The sequence below is a fragment of the Schistocerca serialis genome, chromosome 1 (assembly GCF_023864345.2).
Source record: "Schistocerca serialis cubense isolate TAMUIC-IGC-003099 chromosome 1, iqSchSeri2.2, whole genome shotgun sequence".
Taxonomy (NCBI): Eukaryota; Metazoa; Arthropoda; class Insecta; order Orthoptera; family Acrididae; genus Schistocerca; species Schistocerca serialis.
The window spans coordinates 1,134,017,913-1,134,039,205 of NC_064638.1; the positions used below are offsets into that span (position 1 = coordinate 1,134,017,913).

Sequence of the window (21,293 nt, forward strand, 5' to 3'; positions counted from 1 at the left end):
CCAGGGGTTCGTCTTCGATCTCAATGGTGCAAACCTTTGTGATCAGTATGGCATGTCATTTTTCATTTGGTGTTCACGGTGCAAATTAATGGCTTCTTTTGAACTTTTTCTTTAATGTTGACAACATCCACTGTCATCCATACAGACCACAGAAGGTTAGTCTCTGCACCTCCCAGACACTCATTTTCTGTCTCCCTCATGATGTACATGGTGAGTCATTAGCAGCTAATATTTTTCTTGTCATAATTGTTAACATAACACTTTCAAATGAGCCTTACTAAGGACTGATCTTGTAACCTCACACTCAAGGGGTTCCCTGTCAGTAGCCCTCCCAACACTGACACCCATTCACAGCAGCTTTCAATCACTTGACAACAGTCTAGGTGATTTCCAGCTGCTTACAAACAGCAACTAACTCATTCTGTGTCCAACAACAGTATTCAAGTGTGGCTGCAGTTTTCCTTTAATACTTTGTCACTATCTAATCCAGCAAATAACTCATTCAATGCCGAAAAACAGCATTCATAGTGAGGCTGCATTTTACCTTTAATACTTTGGTCATCGTCCAGTTCACCCTGTTTTGTGTCTCCACAAGTTTGCTGGTCCATGGTGGAACTAAATATCTAATTGAGTTACAGCTATAATACTCTCTTTTTCCACAAAGATGTTTGTAACTGATGAAACAATGGATCAAAAGAAAGGCTAAGGCAATGTACTGGTGACTTAAAGCAGGAAAAATCCTATCCATAGTGAGATGTTTATGTCAAGTTTTCCAAAGCACCACATAGTCTAGTACCATAAATCACTTATAAGACATCTGAAAATACAGTACATAACATGAAAATGTATGCTTGTCTGTTACTGTCACATTCAGCACATACAGCTGTCCCACTTTCATGTAAGGCATTTGAAGAACAGTTTCAAAGCCAAGATAGCAGACATAATTATCATGTTTGAGCATACCTGTAACCACTCTGTATGGCTGGGTCTATTTTCTGTTTAGAACTCCTTTCCATAGCTGCTGAACAGGTTTCCACAAGTGTGGGGCAACGTTGGTCATTTACAACACTTTCCACATTTAGTCGCTCAACAATATCCAGTTCGTCCAGAGCACCAATACAGTCTTGTTTATTAGCTAAGCTGGAGAAGAATTAATAATTTAGTAATATTATTTTTCTGTAAACAATAGCAAAAAGAAAAAAGCTCTAAGGGATTCATTACTATGCAACACAGCAAATGGCTAGGATATGCAATGAAGAGCTTTGTCAACATAGCACTAACATCCCTTGAGAAACATTAGCATATGAACAAAAATAATCTTTCAGTACTGACTAAGAGCTGTAGCCAAAGTCCTAGCTGATTTTTAGACCCAAAATCAAAGCAGAAATATGCTTTAGGGAAGGCTTAGAGACAACCATGCGCATATTCTGTTGGATATGAAGTGGGGTGTCATTTCTGTTCACTGGGAATTAATTAGTTGAGTTACACCCTTGCACCTAAGAGTAGAAGTGCCTTAAGAGCTGTATCATAAAAATACACATGACAACAAGTCAGTCTACTTGTGATAGTAAACAGTGTAAACCTCTTCTTCATTTACAGCTACATCCAAACTCGGCAGTACTTACTCCCTCTTGCATCAATTATTTGAGTTTCTTCCAATTCCATTTATGTATGGAGCATGGAAATGATTGCTTAAACACATCTGTGTCTGCTGTAATTAGACTAATCTTGCCTTTGTGATACCTACAGGAGTGGTGCATAGAGGGGTGTAGCATATTCTGAGATGCATCACTTAAAGTTGGTTCTTCACACTTCGTAAGCAGCCTTTCATGGGACAGTTTGTCTATCTTAAAGCACCTGCCAGTTCAGTTATTTCAGCATCTCCGTGATGCTCTCTTATGAGTCAAACATTTGCGCTACTCTTTTTAGAATACATTGAACATAAACTGTTAGTCCTCTTTGGTATGGATTGTACACTTTTGGGTAATGTTCAAGGACAAGTCACATGAATGTTTCATAAGAAATACCCTCTGCAGACTGATTGCATTCAACTATTATTCTACCAATGAACCAAAGTCCACCACATGCTTTATCTATGACTGGGTTTATGTGCTTGTTTCATTTCATATGCTTAGAAATTGTTACACTCAGCTATTTGTATGACCTGATCAAATGCAGCTGTTAGTAACTGATGTTTGCATCATACATTATTTTATTCATTATGCTTTTGTCACAGGCAAAATTTTATATTTCTGAACATTCATTTTATATTTCTGAACATTTAAAGCAAGTTTCCAATTCTGCACCACTTTGAAACCTTATCAAGACCTGACACCGGGTTACACATTAGCTTCCAACTATTGCAGGAAAAGCCAAAAAGGTGGAGGTGCTGCCATATTTATAAAAAAAATTCTGTAAACTATAGAAGTTTTGTACAGTTTGACCACTTAAATAAAGAAAATGCTTTTGAGACAGCTGTAATCAAAATTCTTGAAGCATATATAATCATAACATGTATCTATCATTCTCCAACAGGCAATGTATGAATTTCCTAAAAAAAACCTTGAAATACTCCTAAACAAACTTCACAAAAACAAAAAGGTACTAATTTTATGTGGTGATTTCAATGTTGATTTCCAGTCTACAAGACATGTAAAACAATCCCTACTGAATCTCACTAACTCATTCAGTCTGAATCCCACAGTAACATTCCCCACAAGGTGCAAAAACAACACCAAAACCACACTTGACCAGATATTTGTAAACTGTCCCTACCAGGAAGTCAAACCTCTGGACACAGGCTATAGTGATCACTGTGGCCAAGTCCTATACTTTACAAATGTTCTCCCCTTAGACTGCAACAACAAATACACAACTAAAGTAAGAAATTATAGCAATGAAAACATGAAAATCTTCAATGATTCCTTAGCAGCAGAAACATGGAACAAAGTATATGAAGCACACAATATACAGACAACAAAATGGAATCATTCATAAACACATTTCTATATCACTTCAATATTGCATTTCCTCTTAAATTCAAACACACCACATCAAAAGAACCCAATAAGAAGCCATGGATAAAAACTGGTATGAAGATTTCCTGCAGAAGGAAAAGAGATCTGTTGAAGTATCTAAAAAGAAACAACCCCATCCCCACCCCATCTCAAGAATGATATATCAAGCAAAATGTCAAAATCCTTTAAAAAGTCATAGCACTAGCAAAGTGAATAGCAAATGATAACTATGTGGCAACATCCTCAAAGAAAACCAAGGCAGTGTGGAACATCATAAGGAATGAAACAAATCAACAGCCACGTAAACATGAAAACACTATTCTGATCCACAACAACACCAGAGTTACTAATCCATAAGAAATTGCAAATATTTTCAACAATTACTATGAAAACTTTGTTAAAAATTTGTTACAAAGCAACAACAAATGTACACCCAACAGACAAAACAATACAACTCCTGTAGAATCTCTATATTCTTCTGGGAAACTACTGCTGAAGAAATTGTCCTAAGTGCAAAGTACCTCAAGAATAAATTCTCATCTGGAATCGATGATATCCCAGATTTTATCAACAAGAACTGCATAAACAAAATAGCTCTCCCACTCTCAAATGTGTACAACTTATCACTGATGGCAGATACATTTTCAAACTGCATGAAAGTGGCTAAAGTCATCCCAATTTTTAAGAAAGGTGAAAAACTCAAAGCAGAAAATTACAGACCCATATCGCTGTTACTTGTGTTTGGTGAACTTTTGGAGAGATTAGTTCACCAAAGACTAATAAATTTTCTTGATAAGAAATAGATACTATCTGATGCCCAGCATGCTTTCACAAAAAACAAATCCGTAACAACCACCATATATGAGTATTTGCACTCTACCCTAGATGCTCTAGACAAAAAACAAAAAGCAGGTGGGTTCTTTCTAGATTTGTCCAAGGCATTTGATGTCATAGACCACAAGATTCTTCTTCAAGATTCTTCATATGGCATCAGAGGCACCTCACTAAACTGGTTCAGATCATGCCTGACAAATAGGAAACAAAAAGTGTCAATAAAACATAACAATCAAGGACATATCGAAACATACTATTCTGACTATTGCAATATTACACAAGGTGTGCCCCAAGGCTCAATACTTGGACCAGTGCTCTTCCTTGTGTACACAAACGATCTACCGTCAAACATCAATGCCAGCACCAGTACACTCTTCGCAGATGAGTTCCTCATAACAAGCAAAAATGAACATGAACACCAAGAGGCCATAAAAGGAAATACAGATGAACATGGTGATTGGTTTGAGAAAAACAAGCCCATAGTTAAACACAAGGAAATCCACTTACCTAAACTTCCACCTAAGAACAAAAAAAATTATGCCTGATATGAAATTACACAGTTCCCAAATATCCCCAAATACAGAAACAACATTTCTAGGCCTATGGATCCAGGATAATCTAAAATCGCAAACACACATTAATAAAAATAATAGTAAGCTAAACAAAGTGTGCTGTGCCCTACGAATCTTCACATACTGCACAAGCCCAGAAACTGTTCACACAGCCTACTATGCACAATTCCACAGTGTAATGCAATATGGTATCATATTCTGGGGAGACTCTACACTTAGCCAAAACATTCTACTCACCCAAAAGAGAGCTATAAGAATAATGAATAAGGCAAAGCCAACTAATAGTTGCAGACTTCTCTTCCAAAAGTTGCTCATCCTACCCCTTGGCAGCCTCTATATACTAGAACTATGCGAATTTGTAAAAAGTAATATTACAAAATTTAATAAAAATGTAAATGTCCATGACTAACTATGGTACTAGGCAGAAAATGGAACTCCCTTCAACAAAGGCATTAAAATACACAATAGCCTGCCATCAGAAATGAAACAACAGTAAGTCTCTGACTGTATTTAATGAAAAATTAAAATCATTCCTACTTGATCATTGTTTCTACAGCGCAAGTGAATTTCTGCTTCACATGGGTGGAAAGAAACATGAAAAAAAATGCAGCAAAGAATTTTGTAAAGAGTAAAACATTAATGCAAGTATGTGCGAAAATCTTGCATCTATATCATCTGCTACTAAGCAAATTAAGTGCAGAAAGAATATCCAACCAGGTACTGTTATGTATATGTGTGAGAAGAATACAGCACTAAAATACAAATGTGTAAATGAGTATGTAATTTGTGTGTTCATAACTTCTCAGAAAATATTTATGTAAACTCATGTTTGTGTAAGCTTTCGGCATATTACTTCATGCCAGCAAATTATCATAATGTCCAACATCAAATGTATGTTTGTGCATCACCATGTGCATGTCATGTACAGTATTGATTCAGAGGGCAATAAATAAATAAATAGACAATATCTGTACAGCTTTATCTTACAGTCCTCCATTATAGATAACCACACCAGTTGTGAACAGTCTGAGTTATTATTTATATTATCTGCAAGATCTTTAATATAAAACATGAAGAGGAAGGATCCTAACACTTTCCTGGGGCACGCCTGATGTTATTTCTTCATCTGTCAATGACTCTCCATCTAAGATAATACGTTGCATCCTCCCTACCAAGAAATCCTCAATTCAGTCATAAATTTTGCTTGATACATCATACAACCATACTTTCAATAATAATCACATGTGCAGCTCTGCATCAAGAGATTCATGGAAGTCAAAAACTATTCCATCTGTGTGTACCTTGATCCACAGCTTTCAGAATGCCACAAGAGAGAAACTTAAGTTGGATTTCACAGGATCAATGTTTTTGGAATTAATGATGGCTGGCAAGGAGGAGGTCATTCTATTCAATATATCCCATTACATTTAAGGTCAAATACGTTCTAAGGTGCCAACAAATGTCTGTCAAGGCTACTGGACAGTAATTTCATGGATACTGCTGCTACCCTTTTTGAAGACAGGTGTGACACATGCCTTCTTCAGACCACTGGGCACAGTTTTTATTCTGAGAGATCTACCATATATGATGGTTAAAAGAGAGGCTAACTCAACCACAGTTTCAGTTAAGAAACCGTGGACCATGGAGTTTTGGTCAGATGTAGTATTCCGCTGTTTGTCAACACCACTGACACTCATTTTTGCAATGGTACAATAATTAAATTGGGGCAATACTCCAAATTTTCCTCCACACACACACACACACACACACACACACAAATGCAACTCACATAAACATGACCACAGTCTCCGGCTAGCTGTGGTCATGCTGGAATGATAGGTATTTGCATGAGTGTGCGGGTGTGTTGTCTGTTCTCGATGACGGCCTTGTTGGCTGAAAGCTCACTTTCTGACAGTCTTTTTGTTGTGCTTATCTGCGACTCAGTTTCTTTGCTACATGATGAGTAACAATTATACTTATCATAATACTGTTACAAATTTTTCTGTGATAGATCTGTTGTAATATTTTGCTACGGTAATCACGGAAGGCTTAAAACATTGTCCACTTGACAGCCAAACACGTTCCATTCTGCATCTCTCTATCTATAGATAACTGCTAAACAATGAAAACTCCATGTAGGAATATCAACAATGTAGGAAAAGATAGATTGCTACTTACCACAGAGAAGACATGTTAAGTTGCAGATAAGCACAACTAAAAGACACTTACACAAAGCTTTCAGTCACATCCTTCATCAGCAAAACAGAAACACGCGCCATTCATGCACACAATCAAGCACACCTCATGCATACATGACTGCCAACTCATGCAGCTCAGGCGAGAATACATTTCTGACTTGAGCTGCTGCAGTTGGCAGTCATGTGTGTGTGAGGTGTGCTTTCTTGTATGTATGAATGGTGTGTATTCTTCTGTTTCTCTATAACATTATGTTTCATTTTATACCTTTTCTGCTGTGGTCTCTGTTACTTTAAAAATTCCTTTACAGTCACTGTATATCATGGAGGGTCCATCCCATCACAAACTGTTCTACTACACGTAGCAACAGAAAAATTATCAAGTTCATGACAATAATGTTACAATCATGGACCCTAATACCACGGTAAACAAAAAGTTAAAGAAGATACAAGGGTCTTCTTCTGTATCAGGAAGAATAACCTCTTGTTTTGAAAGTTAACATTTGTGGAAATTTTTCACAACTGTATCCTTTCCTTCCAAGTAAAGAGCAACTTTTTCTTGTATCAAGAAACAGCTAATGGCAATTCTGAATTTCTGATATTGTTCTGGTATAATAATGTACCTGCTGTAGTAGCATGTGGTGTTTAACAAATATAATATACCCTCTAAAAATAAAAGTCACAAACCTCAATATGTCATTGAAATCTGCAGACCTGAACAGATATTTATCATGTTAGCAGAGAATTTTTACAATATTTTTAGAACATTTACACATATCATCACTGATCATCTGAGAATTACCAGCAGAAACTATTACGGAACTAAAAAACTATCTATCACTTATGTACTTACATCTAACTCATATACCTTGAAATAATTTGGCTAAAATGCAGTAATAAATCACCTATTCTGGATGGAGAAACCGTGTGAAGTGTTTTATTAAAATTCAAGTGCTGGTTTTGTTTGACAAAACTGAACTACAATGTGATTTATTAAGAGACCCTGAAATATGACTTACAAATGAGAAAAACATCAGTAAAACTCTTGTGCAATAGATTTATTTACATTTTTAATTGACGAAGTTTTCTGGAATCATAGCAGTTTAACAGGCTAAGAAAGTGTACAAATGAACAATGTGATTTATGATGAAACTGTTTAATCAGGATAAAAATCTCTCACAGATATGCAATGGAATTAGATTCCTGTAAGAATGAAACTGTGTTTTCCATTAATTGATAAAGTTATTGTACTAAATTACACTGTAGGCAACAAATTAAATCCACATACCACAAACTACTTTATTTCTCCAACTCAGAAAAGAAAAACTAACTGAACTAACAGTCAAAGAGTAAAAACTTATATCTAATGTCCGCTACACTTGCATGGAGTAAATGAAGCACACATCACTGGCTACTCCCACATTCCCACACAGCCCCCACCTTAAAGTGCGGAGCACCCAGGATAAATGGATACTTAAACTGGACTTGTCTCCCTGCTCTCATGTGGACGACTTGTTGCTGCGAGGATGAGGATGAGGGAGCTGGTGTGGGCTGCTGCATCATGATTCCACGTCCTCTTACCACTGGTTCTTCTGCCATATCACGCATAGTGAGTTCCAAATTTTGGTCCTTCTCATCCTGTTGAGTGCCATCATACTCCAGTTCTGGTAAGATTCATGCTGGTTTTACCCTGTCTATGGGCACTCTAATAGTTTTGTCATTCTGTGAGATGTCCTTAGTATCGGTGTTGCGTCATTCTATTAGATAAGGTCCAGTATATGGAGGTTGTAGTGGCACTCTGACTGAATCTGTGCGGAGCATGACATGTGTACAGCCAGCCAACACCTTATGCATGAAAACTGGTCACTCAATATGTCTAGATACCACAGGCCTTCTCATTGTATCCACATGCTCATTGACTTCACGTATCAGTGATGAGAGGTTTATTGGCATTGGTGATGAGGCGGCAGTAAGGTAATCCACCGGGATTCTCAATGGTTCCCCGTACACCGATTCTGCCACTGAGACACTGATGTCCATCTTGTATGTGGTCTGTAATCCACGAAGAACCAATGGTAATGCTTCTGTCCAGTTTCTCCAATGACTCACAAGAACTGCCTTCAACGTAGACCAGATGTGGCTTGAATTCAAAGAAATGGTATCGGCAGCAATTGAGAGATTTATACCAAATAAATTAACAAATGACGGAGCTGATCCTCCTTGGTACACAAAATGGGTTAGAACACTGTTGTAGAAACAATGAAACACACATGCCAAATTTAAACAGATGGAAAATCCCCAAGATTGGCGATCTTTTACAGAAGCTCGAAATTTAGTGCGGACTTCAATGCAAGATGCTTGTAACAGTTTCCACAATGAAATTTTGTCTTGAAACCTGGCAGAAAATCCAAAAAGATTTTGGTCATATGTGCAGTATGTTAGCGGCAAGAAACAATCACTGCCTTCTCTACATGATAGCAATGGAGATACTATCGAAGACAGTGCTGCCAAAGCAGAGTTACTAAACACAGTCTTCCGAAATGCCTTCACAAAAGAAGATGAAGTAAATATTCCAGAATTTAAATCAAGAACAGTTGCCAACATGAGTAACATAGAAGTAAATATCCTCGGAGTAGTGAAGCAAGTTAAATCACTTAATAAAAGAAAGTCTTCTGGTCCAGAATGTATACCAATTAGGTTCCTTTCGGAGTATGCTGATGCATTAGCTCCATACTTAACAGTCATATACAACCATTTGCTCGATGAAAGATCCGTACCCAAAGACATGAAAGTTGCACAGGTCACTCCAATATTCAAGAAAGGCAGTAGGAGTAATGCACTAAATTACAGGCCCATATCGTTAATGTTGATATGCAGCCGGATTTTGGAACATATATCGTGTTCAAACATTATGAATTACCTCGAAGAAAACTGTCTATTGAAACACAGTCAACATGGGTTTAAATAACATCATTACTGGGAAACATGAAGTATTGATTACTATTGACATGAGATTTCAAATTGATTCCGTCTTTCTGGATTTCCGGAAGGCTTTTGATGCTGTACCATATAAGTGGCTTGTAGTGAAATCACGCGCTTATGAAACATCATCTCAGTTATGTGATTGGATTTGTGATTTCCTGTCAGAGAGGTCACAGTAACTGATGGAAAGTTATTCAGTAAAACAGAAGTGATTTCTGCCTTCCCCAAGGTAGTGTTATAGGCCCTTTGCTGTTCCTAATCTATATAAACGATTTGGGAGACAATCTGAGCAGCCGTCTTAGGTTGTTTGCAGATCACGCTTTCCTTTATCAACTAATAAAGTCATCAGAAGATCAAACCAAATTGCAAAATGATTTAGAAAAGACATCTGAATGGTGCGAAAATTGGCAGTTGACCCTAAATAATGAAAATTGTGAGGTCATCCCCATGAATGCTAAAAGGAATTCGTTAAACTTTGGTTACATGATAAATCAGTCTAATCTAAATGGTGTAAATTCAACTAAATACCTATGTACTTCAATTACGAACAACTTAAATTGGAAGGAACACATAGAAAATGTTGTGGGGAAGGCTAACCAAAGACTGCATTTTATTGGCAGGACACTTAGAAAACGTAACAGATATACTAAGGAGACTGCCTACACTAAGCTCGTCTGTCCTATTTTAGAATACTGCTGTGCGGTGTGGGATCCTTACCAGATAGGATTGGCAGAGTATGTCAAAAAAGTTCAAAGAAGGGCAGCACGTTTTGTATTATTGTGAAATATGGGAAAGAGTGTCACAAAAATAATACAGGATTTAGGCTGGACATCATTAAAAGAAAGGCGTTTTTCGTTGTGACGGAATCTTCTCACAAAATTCCAATCACCAATTTTCTCCTCCAAATGCGAAAATAATTTGTTGACATCAACCTACATAAGGAGAAATGATCACCACAATAAAATAAGGGAAATCAGAGTTCGTACAGAAAGATATAGGTGTTCATTCTCTCCGTGTGTTATATGAGATTGGAATAATAGAGAATTGTGAAGGTGGTTCGGTGAACCCTCTGCCAGGCACTTAAATGTGATTTGCAGAGTATCAATATAGATGTAGATGTAGAATGTTCTGTGCCACCTCTTCATCATACCATTGCTTGCTGGATGGTAGCTTGTTGTATGGTGGTGCTGGAAACCACATAAATTAGCTAACTCGTTGAACAGACTAGACTCAAACTGGCAGCCTTGATCTGTTGTGATATGAAGGGGGGAGACAAAGTGAACTAGCCACTGAGAGACAAACGCCTTTCAACCACAACCGATGTCAGTGATCAGAATGGCCTCCGCCCATCTCGTGCATCTGTCTACCACTGTTAAAAGGTATTTATAGCCATCTGAAACTGGGAGTGGACCACTAAGTCCAGATGGACATGTGCAAATCTTGCTGGCAATCCTGTGAAATTCCCAATTCCCGCATGAACGTGTCGTTCTGCTTTGCAGACTGACATTGTAGACATGTGCAAGTCCATTCCCTGGCATCCTTTTTAATTGGTGGCCAGATGAAACATGCTGTCAGTAACTTGATCATGGCATTTGCCGCTGGGTGTGCCAGGCCATGAGCACTGTCAAACACCGCCTTACGAAATTGTTGTGGAAGGTATGGGCACAGCTTCGGCCATGATACATCGCACCATAACTAAAGCCTTCTTCCTGGCATGAGTATCGGCTGTAAGTGTTGTGTGCTCTGTCAATAACATCTATAGATCCAGATCTGCTTCCTGCGATGCCACGAGTTCTTCATAGTTTATTGTGCTGGTCACACCGCAAACATGAGAAAAGTAATCTGCAACCAGATTCTCCGCACCTCTGATGTGCCTTATATACGTGGTGAATTGACTGATAAACTCTATGTGCTGGAACTGCCTTGACGAGCACTTATCACTGATGTAGCTGAAAGCTGACACTATAGGTTTACAATCAGTGAAAATTGTTACTGGCCTGGTTTCAATATACAGGCAGAAATGTTTGACACTTTCATATATTGCCAACAACTCTCTGTCATATGCAGTCCATTTTGTCTGTTGGAGTTGCAGCTTCTTTGAGAAGAAACTAAGAGGTTCCCAATGTCCAGTGACCTGTTGTTTCAAGGCTGCACCAATTGCGACCTGGCTGGTGTCTACTACAATACTCAATGGTGATGCAGGTATGAGGTGCGCGAGTAACACTGCTTCCTGTAAGCTTCTTTGTAAGTCGCCAAAAGCTTTGGTCATTTCTGGTGTCGATTGTAGCTTTCACTTTCCTGTAGTATTCTTGCCAGCCCATGCATTTTTATGCCTTGCCTGTTTCAGCGGTAATTGATAAATGACGCTAGTAAAAATTTACTGAGATAACGCCTAAGTTGCTAGTAGTCTGTAGGTTTGTGTAGGTTGCGCAACATGTTGATCTTCTCCGGTACTGGCTGTATACCGTCAGCTGAGACTATATAGCTGAGAAAAGTTCTTTTACTCTTGCCCATGACATATTAGTGTTCATTTAACACTACTCCATATATATTGAGCCTCTGTCGTACCTCCTGAATATGTCTATCATGTGATTTCATACCCTCTGAGAATACCAAAATATCCAGATATGCATAACAGAAAGGTAACCCCTGGAGCGTTCATTAATGAATCTTTGCCAGGATTTGGTCACATTTTTGAGTCTGAATGGCATGAACAGAAATTCAAATAGCCCAAAGGGTGTGATCACCACCATCTTTGTCATGTTAGCCAGAGCCACAGGAATCTGACTGTATGCCTTACAACAATCCAGTACTGAGAATACTTTCGCACCTGCTAGAGTGTAGGTAAATTCTTGAATGTTTGGTATGGGATACTTGTCCGGGATTGTTCTTATGTTCAATCAGTGGTAGTCACCACAGGGGCACCATGTGCCATCTTTCTTGCATACTAGCTGGAGAGGAGACGCCCAAGAACTGTCAGACCTTTTTATTACTCCAGCCTGGAGTATCTCCACAAATAACGCTTTTGTCTCCACTAATCAGTCTGGGGCTAATCTGCGGATGCGTCTTGATACTGGCGGACCTGGGGTGGTGCGTATGTATTGCGCTATATTATGTTTAACTACTGGAGTCTTTATGGCTTCTTTTTGGGGAAAGTGTATAGCTGAGCTACCAACTACTCCTAAAGCAGCCTTTGCCACACTGCACCAAAAACCTTTTACCATGCCCCTATTTGATCCGGTAGTAAGAGAGTTATTTGCCAAGTCCATGGTGATTGCAAAATGAGACAAGAAATCTGCACCTAAGATCAGCTGTAAAATATCTGCCACTATAAAATTCCTCTTTTAACAGGTAGATAAACCAACATCAATCATGAGCTCTTTATAACCATACGTGTTTATACTTGAACTGTTAACTGCTATCAATTTTAAAGGCTCCCACAAGTCCTTTTCAACAAAACTCAGGGCTGGCAAGGTACTCACTTCCGAGCCGATGTCTATCAGGAAGTTGAGGCCTGAGAGTTTATCAACCACTTACAATCTGTGCATTGTTCGCTTATACTCCCAGGGTGACGCAAAGTGGCATTAAGGTATAGCATATAGGAAGCCTTCAAGTGCCTTACCTTGACTGTGCATGTTGCTGCCTGCAACTGTCACCTGGTTCCTCGTTCGTATTTGGCGCTATTCGTGATTGCCACAGCCCGTGGCACCTAGTGTGGGCTGACCTCACCATTTTTGTATCCACAAGGTTCTGTGCATCTCACAGCTTGTGGCCTGAATCATCTGTGATACCAGCAAAAATTGTCGGTGTGAGCTTGGTCCTCTTTGGAGTGTGACTTCTTCTTGTTACTGGTAGACCTGGTGAACATATGGAGCTCCAAGTTATGTAGTCAAATAGCCATATCTTCCATTTTGTCTTGCAGTTTCCTGATCCCCTGAGCAATGCCTGGTTTTTGTCTGTAACCTGCGGCTGCACAGCTTAACTTCGATTCTTTTAACCATTCCGATGAGTCATCATTGGCTTCCGTTGCAGAGGTGGCAATTTACGTCGCTGCAAACACTATGAGCATCGACTGTAGAGTAGCGAAAGCTCTGTCAGCAATTTGCAGTTACTTATTGAAAGACTGTCATTCGTATGCAACCAATGTCAGTTGAACTTGATGAGGAAGCTGTGCAGTAGCGATTCAATAGATATCATGCTTGCGTCAACTATAGTGTGTAAATATCTCCTAAATTCAGATGGACTTCTGTCCCAGCATTCCTCCTGATACGTCACCCGGGAAAGTCACTGTTCAGGTAATTTCTTGCAGCGAGCAATCAATGTCATTTTAAGTGTGTTATATGACAGCTGGAGCAACAGATGTATGATCATATCACAGACTATCACTGTTGCCCCCTTATTCAGGTTGCTAACTGTGAGAGTGAATTTTTCGTGGCCTTCAGTTATGCGTTGTTGCTTGAAGATATTCTCTATTATCACAAACCGCACATCTGGTTGCATAGGCTGAATGGATGCACTCTTAACTGCAACCATGGCAAGGCCGAAAGCTTACTTGTTTGAAAGTCTTTTTGTTGTGTCTATTTACGAATTAACAATACAATTATGATTTATTTGGTTTGATAGCCCAATTATCTTATTTCTAGAAAAATACCTCCAGAACACCAAAACATCCCAATGTAGTGTTATTGTGCCACTCTTCCATAGCATACTTTCAACCAATATACTAAGCACATTTCAGTTCACTCTTCATCAGTAAACCTATCCATGACACACATCACTGTTAACACAAAGCTACCACTTACTACAAAAACAAGCCCAAGACAGGACTAAACACTTTTGAATGCAAGACTGAGGGCAAAGAATAAAGTGGGCATTACTGTTATTAACAGCTAGTGCCATGAGACTGAATGGAACAACTACCAAACAAATCAGCATATGATATTGACATCTGCACATCAGATACAAAAACAAATGGGTAAGGAATCAAACAAAATGCAATTACTCTGTAATGACTGACCAGACACAACAGATCGCTTGTACCACAATTCGAGGGGCATTTGAAAATTTCGTGCAAAGTCCGAGAGATGGCACCACTGGTGCATATCAAGGTCAAGTTTAGTTAGTAGCATTTTGGAAAGAACGTACACCAAGTTTCAGCCATATTGGTATATTTCTTTGTGTTTGGCATTCGTGTGAATCAAGGAAGTTGAGCTATTGTCAAAAAATGGACGAAAAAGAATTTCGTGTGGTGATTAAACCATACTTTATGAAAGGCAAAACCTCTCAGGAGACTAAAGAGAAGCTTGGTAAACAATATGGTGACTCTGCACCTTCGATTAGAACAGTTTATAAGTGGTTTCAAAATTTTGGGAGTGGCCATATGGGCACAAGTGATGCTGAACATTCTGGACACCCTGTGGAGGTTACAACTCCAGAAAACATTGATAAAATCCGTGATATGGTGATGCATGACAGAAGAGTTAAGGTGCGTGAGATTCCTACTGCTGTGGGCATCTCGAATGAATGGGTACATAATAATTTGCATAAACATTTGGACATGAGAAAGCTATCCACAAGATGGGTTCCGCAATTACTCACGCTTGACAAAAAACAGAATCGTGTGAAGTGTTGCAAGGATGGTTTGCAGCTGTTCAGGAAGAATCTGCACAACTTCAAGCATCGTTTTGTCACTGTGGATGAAACATGGATACATTACTATACTCCTGAGACCACAGAACAATCTAAACAATAGGTTACCAAGGGAGAATCTGCACCAAAAAAGACAAAGACCATTCCTTCGGCCAGAAAGGTTATGGTGACTGCCTTTTGGGATTCGCAAGGGATAATCCTCATCGACCATCTGGAAAAGGGTAAAACTATTACAGGTGCATATTATTCATCGTTATTTGACTGTTTGAAAACCGAGCTGCAAGAAAAATGACGGCGATTGGACAGCAACAAAGTCCTCTTCCATCACGAAAATGCACCACCACACACCTCAGCAGTTGTGGTCGCAAAATTAATAGAAATAGGATTCCAACTCGTTTAACATCCCCCCTACTCTCCAGACTTGCCTCCCTTGGACTACGATTTGTTCCCCAATTTGAAGAAATGGCTGGCAGGACAAGATTTTATTCAAACGAGGATGTGATTGCAGCAACTAATAGCTATTTTGCAGACTTGGACAACTCCTATTATTCGGAAGGGATAAACAAATTAAAACAGCATTGGATGAAGTGTATAAGTCTAAAAGGAGACTATGTCAAAAAATAAAAAAAGGTTTACCCCAAACACGTAAGTAGTTCTTATTTTTGCATGGACTTTTCAAAAACTGTTGTCACTGGCATTTTGGTTCATCTGTATGAGATTGATTTTGTTGTCATTCCTTCCTCTTTGCAGAAACCCCACAATGTTTACAACTAACAACAACCAAGCTGGATGGAATGGCCAGTTCTGTAGGGCTAAAAATAAATAGTGATAAAACAAAAACAATGTGCATAAAAAGTTGAAATGTGTCTACTCAAACTGTAACGCAACAGAAGATACTAAAAGATGCTGACCAATTTCCATGTCTCAGCAGCCTTATCTATAATAACAGGGATGGAAATGCAGACACCAGCAGAACTGGGTAAGCTTCTGCAGTCTTCCAACGAATGTGCTCCATGTGGCAATTTGACTCTGTAAATATGTCCACAAAGCTTTGGCTTCCTCTACCATACTAGCAATGGCCACGTAGGCATGTGAGACCTGGAAAATGTCACAAAGATTGGCACACAAGCTCAATGTTTTTCCTCAGTGATGCTTGAGGTGAATTTTTAAGATCACCTATTGTGACCAAATTTCAAATGATGAAGCACTGAGAAGAAGTAGTCTATGCAGCCTGCACAAAACTGTTGTTGAAAGAAAACTGAAGCTTGTGAGGGATGTTATAAGATGAAAGATGGAAGAACCCAAAAATCAGCAGTGTTGAGGAAACCAACAGATGGATAAATAAGTACAGGAAGACGTTATAACTGCTGGAAATGAACATTCGCAAACGGTCTTCAGTGCATAGACATAAACTGGCAGGAAGCTGTAAACATGGCAGGTGATAGAGTTCACTGGATGCAACTTGTTACCTGATATGCTACCTAGCATTGGAGGAACTAAGTCTAAGTCTCAGTCCTTCTCCTTGTTACAGTTACATTCAAGTAACTGACGATGATACAACCCAGTAAGTTAACAACTTATGGTGAATAATACCACAGAGAACTCCGTCAGCGAAACAAGTGATAAGTATAAATGGAAAACAGTTTCCTATAATAAGAAGGACAACCATAAAAGTGCAATGAACAAAGAAGCTGACAAAAACAATTTTCTGTTAATAGGTGATTCTATATTAAAAAGTATTATTGTGCCGGACTGCAAGATCAATGTTCAACCTGGAATCCGATCGCATCAACTCAGCAAACATTTTAAGAATGTATTGTATATGGAAAGAAACATGGGCGAAACTGGTAACAAAACTTTAAGTACCGACAATTACAGAGGTGTCTTAATCCACATGGGCACAAACTCCATCCGCAGTAACAGTGAGGAGGAAATCGTGAATGAAACACGGAATCTGATTAGATCAGCAAAAACTGTATACCCAACATCTAGGCTGGTAATTAGTAGAATTATTCACTGAAGATTGGTAAGTGATACTTACATCAACAGGATAAATACCAGCATTAGGAAACAGTGCAACAGACTCGGTGCAGTATTCATTGACCCAAACAAGTTCTTAAACTATCAGTGTCTGGGCAAAGATGGCCTGCACTTGACTAGATTAGGCTCTGTGAACCTTAGTAAAATGTTCATACACGTGTGTAATATCCAAAGAAGCAAGGGAAACTAATTCATTCTGATAGGGATGACAAAGAAAAAACTCAAACTGAAAATAAAAAGTTTAGGGACCAAACAAAGGATGCACATGAAATAACCAAAAGCAAAAATGATCTGTTGATGCATTGGAATATAAATGTCTTAGAAGCAGAACTACCAAATTGTAAATACTCAAAAATCGACAAACTAAAAATTCTGCTTTCAGACTCCGTAAATATCAAAATAATCTGCCTAAACGAACACTGGTTAACAGAAGATAGTATAAAAGTATTAAATAGTATTAATAATTTTAAGGTAGCTGCTAGCTTTTGTAGAATAAGCAAATCTCATGGAGGCTCCTGAATTCTTGTCAATTCTTGTGTAAGTCATACAGTAAAAGATAGTTTTAATTATTTAAATGAAGAGAGCGTGTTTGAAAGTTGCTCTGTAGAACTAAGTGATCTGAACACACTGGTTATAGCAATCTACAGAATTCCTGGAGGTGCGGTAACAAAAGTGTTTTTAGCCAAATTTGAATGTCTCCTAGAAAAACTCCAGAAAGAAAGTACGAAAAAAGTTGTTATAGCAGCAGACTTCAACTTACATGTCTTAGTTGAAAGCAATGATTCCACAAAATTTCATGACTTAATTCAGAAATCTGGTTCCAAGCTAAATTTTTCTGAAGGCACTAGGGAAAACAGCAGATCAGTGACCTGCAATGATAATATTATTATTAACTACAAATTTGACAGTGGAAATAAGCACAAATACAATTTAGACTTGGGTATTTCAGATCACTCAGCTCTGTTTATTGAGCTCCAAAAAGCAAATAACCTAAAGCCTCCAGAATTGTATATAAAAAGGAATCTCAGTAAAAGTAAATGGATTTATTCCGCAGTAAATTAAGTGTAATAAGCTGCCCTATAAACCACAATAGTTCAAGCTCAATAAACTATGACAAATTCTTAAATTGTTTCTTAGAGGTATTTAATGAATCATTTCCTCATAGATATAAACAAAAGAAAGTAAATGGTAAACTCAAATGGATTACAACAGGAATAAGAGTTTCTAGTGCCAGAAAGAGAGAGCTCCACAATGCGTTAAAATCAAACAGAAATCCGGATTTTGTTACTTATGTCAAACAGTATAAAGCTGTATTTACAAAAGTTGTAGTGGCAGCTAAAAAAATGGCAAATAATAAATTCATATGAGAACACAGAAATAAGACAAAAGCAGTGTGGTCATTTGTTCAGTCTGAATTAGGAGCCAAAGTAAAAATTCATGAGATTTTGAAAATTAGACATGAAAATGAAATTATAGTAAACCCTGTTCAGATGTCAAGTTGTTTCAATGAATTCTTCCTAAATGTAGTAAGATCAGATGTGCATATGACATTCTATCAGAGAATCACAAATTTGGAAAACAGCCAGAACACATCTTTTAAGGGGGGTAGGACATCAAAGTGGCTGACTTGGAGCAGGAGAGACACCACAGGACATTTTAAATTCCACTGTCTATACTTTTACAAATAAATTCATAAAACTTTGTCAGAATGACCAGGAAGCATTCAGGATTCACACTTGTAGCAGTGAGAGCTCAAAAACATAAAGAAATAAAAATTTTTTACATGTGAAATTTCATAATTTTTTCACTTACTATTGGCTTCATTTGTTGCTATAGGTACACTTTTCTTCATAAGTAACAGAGATTCTTCCACAAATTTTGCACTGCTTGTTAAACACAAACTCCTTAATGCAAAACTCTAGAATTTTCCAAATCTATTAAAATCTGTGGTAAAACTTGAGATAAATAATTATAAAATTTGAATTTCTTCTAAACATGAAGCTTAAAATGTAACAACTCATTCATATTTCCATAAATTAAATAAATTCTAGAGTTTCATACACCTGTAAGTATGGTTTATATGCTGTGCAAAATTCATCAAAGAATCTCTCCTACTTATGAAGAAAAGTGTACCTATAGCAACAAATGCAGCCAATAGTAAGTGAAACAATTATGAAATTTCACTTGTAAAAAAAATTTATTTGGTTATGTTTTTGAACTTTCATTGCTATGAATGTGAATCTTGAATCCTTCCTGGTCATGCTGATGTAGTTGTAAGAATTTATTTGTGAAAGTATACACAGTGGAAATTAAAATGTCCTGTGGTGCCTCTCCTGCTCCAAGTCGACCCGTTTGATGTCCTACCCCCCTTAAACAATTTGAAAAAATCACCCAAAGGGATGTGAAAAAGGAAATATTGTCTAAAAAACAAAATCTCACATGGGTGGGATCAAATAACATCATCTGCAATCAAGTGTGTGTACGATATTATTTCTCAACCACTTATTATAAAGCAATCTTTTGAACAGGGATGCTTTCCAAATGTATTGAAATATGCTGAGATCAAACCTCTATTCAAGAAAGGATCGACAGAAGATACGGGGAATTACTGCCCTATCTCTCTCTTGCCGGTCTTCTCTAAAGTGTTTGAAAAGATTGCAGCAAAACACATTAATAAATTTCTTACTGTAAATGATATAATTTTTAAAAACCAGTTCGGATTCCAACAGGGTAAAAGCACTGTGAATGCTATAAATGAGTTTATCCACAAAATATGCTCCACGTTAGATAAAGGTAGAAAGGTCATAGGAATATTCTGTGATCTAACTAAAGCTTTCGATTCAGTGAACTATGCATTACTACTCCTCAAATTACAGATGTATGGAATCAGGGACACTGCTTTAAAATGGTTTAGCTCTTACCTGTCAGGTAGGAAACAAAGAGTAATTTTAACTTCAAATGCAACCAATTATTCCTCAGACAGGGAAACAGTTCCCTAGGAGTCCCACAAGTTTCGATATTGGGTCCCTATCTGTTTATTTTTTATGTAAATGACCTACCACTTGCTATTTATGTTCATTCAGTCTTATTTGCTGATGATACATCAGTTATAATTGAAAATGAGGTATCTGAAAATATTCCAGAAAAAGCCAAAAATACTTTAGAAAAACTCGAATCTTGGTTCTATCAAAATGGACTAAAACTAAATGTAACTAAAACCAAAATGATGCAATTTGAAGCTAAATCAATAGAAAGGACAGAAATAAAGATAACTTGCAATGATCAGGAATCACAGAAGCAAACCACTTGAAGTTCTTAGGCCTAAATCTTGACAAAAATTTACATTGGAAGGTACAGATAGATTACTTAGCAAATAAACTGAACAACTTAGTATTTGCAATGTGTATTTTGTCAGGTGCCACAAACACGGATACCAGAAAGATAGTTTATCACTGCTACTTTGAGCCAGTTATTCATTATGGCATAATCTTCTCGGGAAATGCAGCAAATGTCACTAGGCTCCTAGTACTACAAAAGAAAGTAATTAGAAACATGTGTGTTGCAAAAAAAGGGAATCCTGTCGGCCATTGTTAAAAAATTTAAAAATACTATATATCCCCTCACTTTACATATATGAGATGGTGGTGTTCCTATATAAAAATCAACATACACTGGACACTTTCCATTTTGACCACAACTACAGCACTCGCCACAGAGATAACTTCAAACTTCCAACACATTGTTTAAAACTTTATGCCCAAATGCCAGAGTATATGGGGTTAAAAATTTTCAATAAAATAAAAGGCAGTAATGTATTTAAGATGGAGCTTGGTTCACTGAAAAGATGGCTCTTTACTCTTCTGGTGGAAAAGTGTTATTATTCTGTCGATGAATTCACTGAAGACAGCTTCACAGTCTGAACACATGGATTGTATTACATGTATTATTTTATGTACATGTGTAGCTGTAGCTTAGAAATGTAAAATATAATGTAATCTTTTGTA

At 37.7% G+C, this 21,293-nt stretch overlaps 1 protein-coding gene across 1 annotated transcript in view; it reads right to left on the reverse strand.

Annotated features, from left to right (window-relative positions):
- LOC126455880 (ADP-ribosylation factor-like protein 13B) overlaps window positions 1-21,293 on the reverse strand; it is a gene marked incomplete at its 5' end in the record, with an annotated part of 214,049 nt that overhangs the window by 115,594 nt on the left and 77,162 nt on the right. The window contains one exon of the mRNA XM_050091643.1: window positions 964-1,140. Coding sequence (XP_049947600.1) covers window positions 964-1,140 — 177 coding nt within the window. The remainder of the gene's footprint in view (window positions 1-963; window positions 1,141-21,293) is intronic.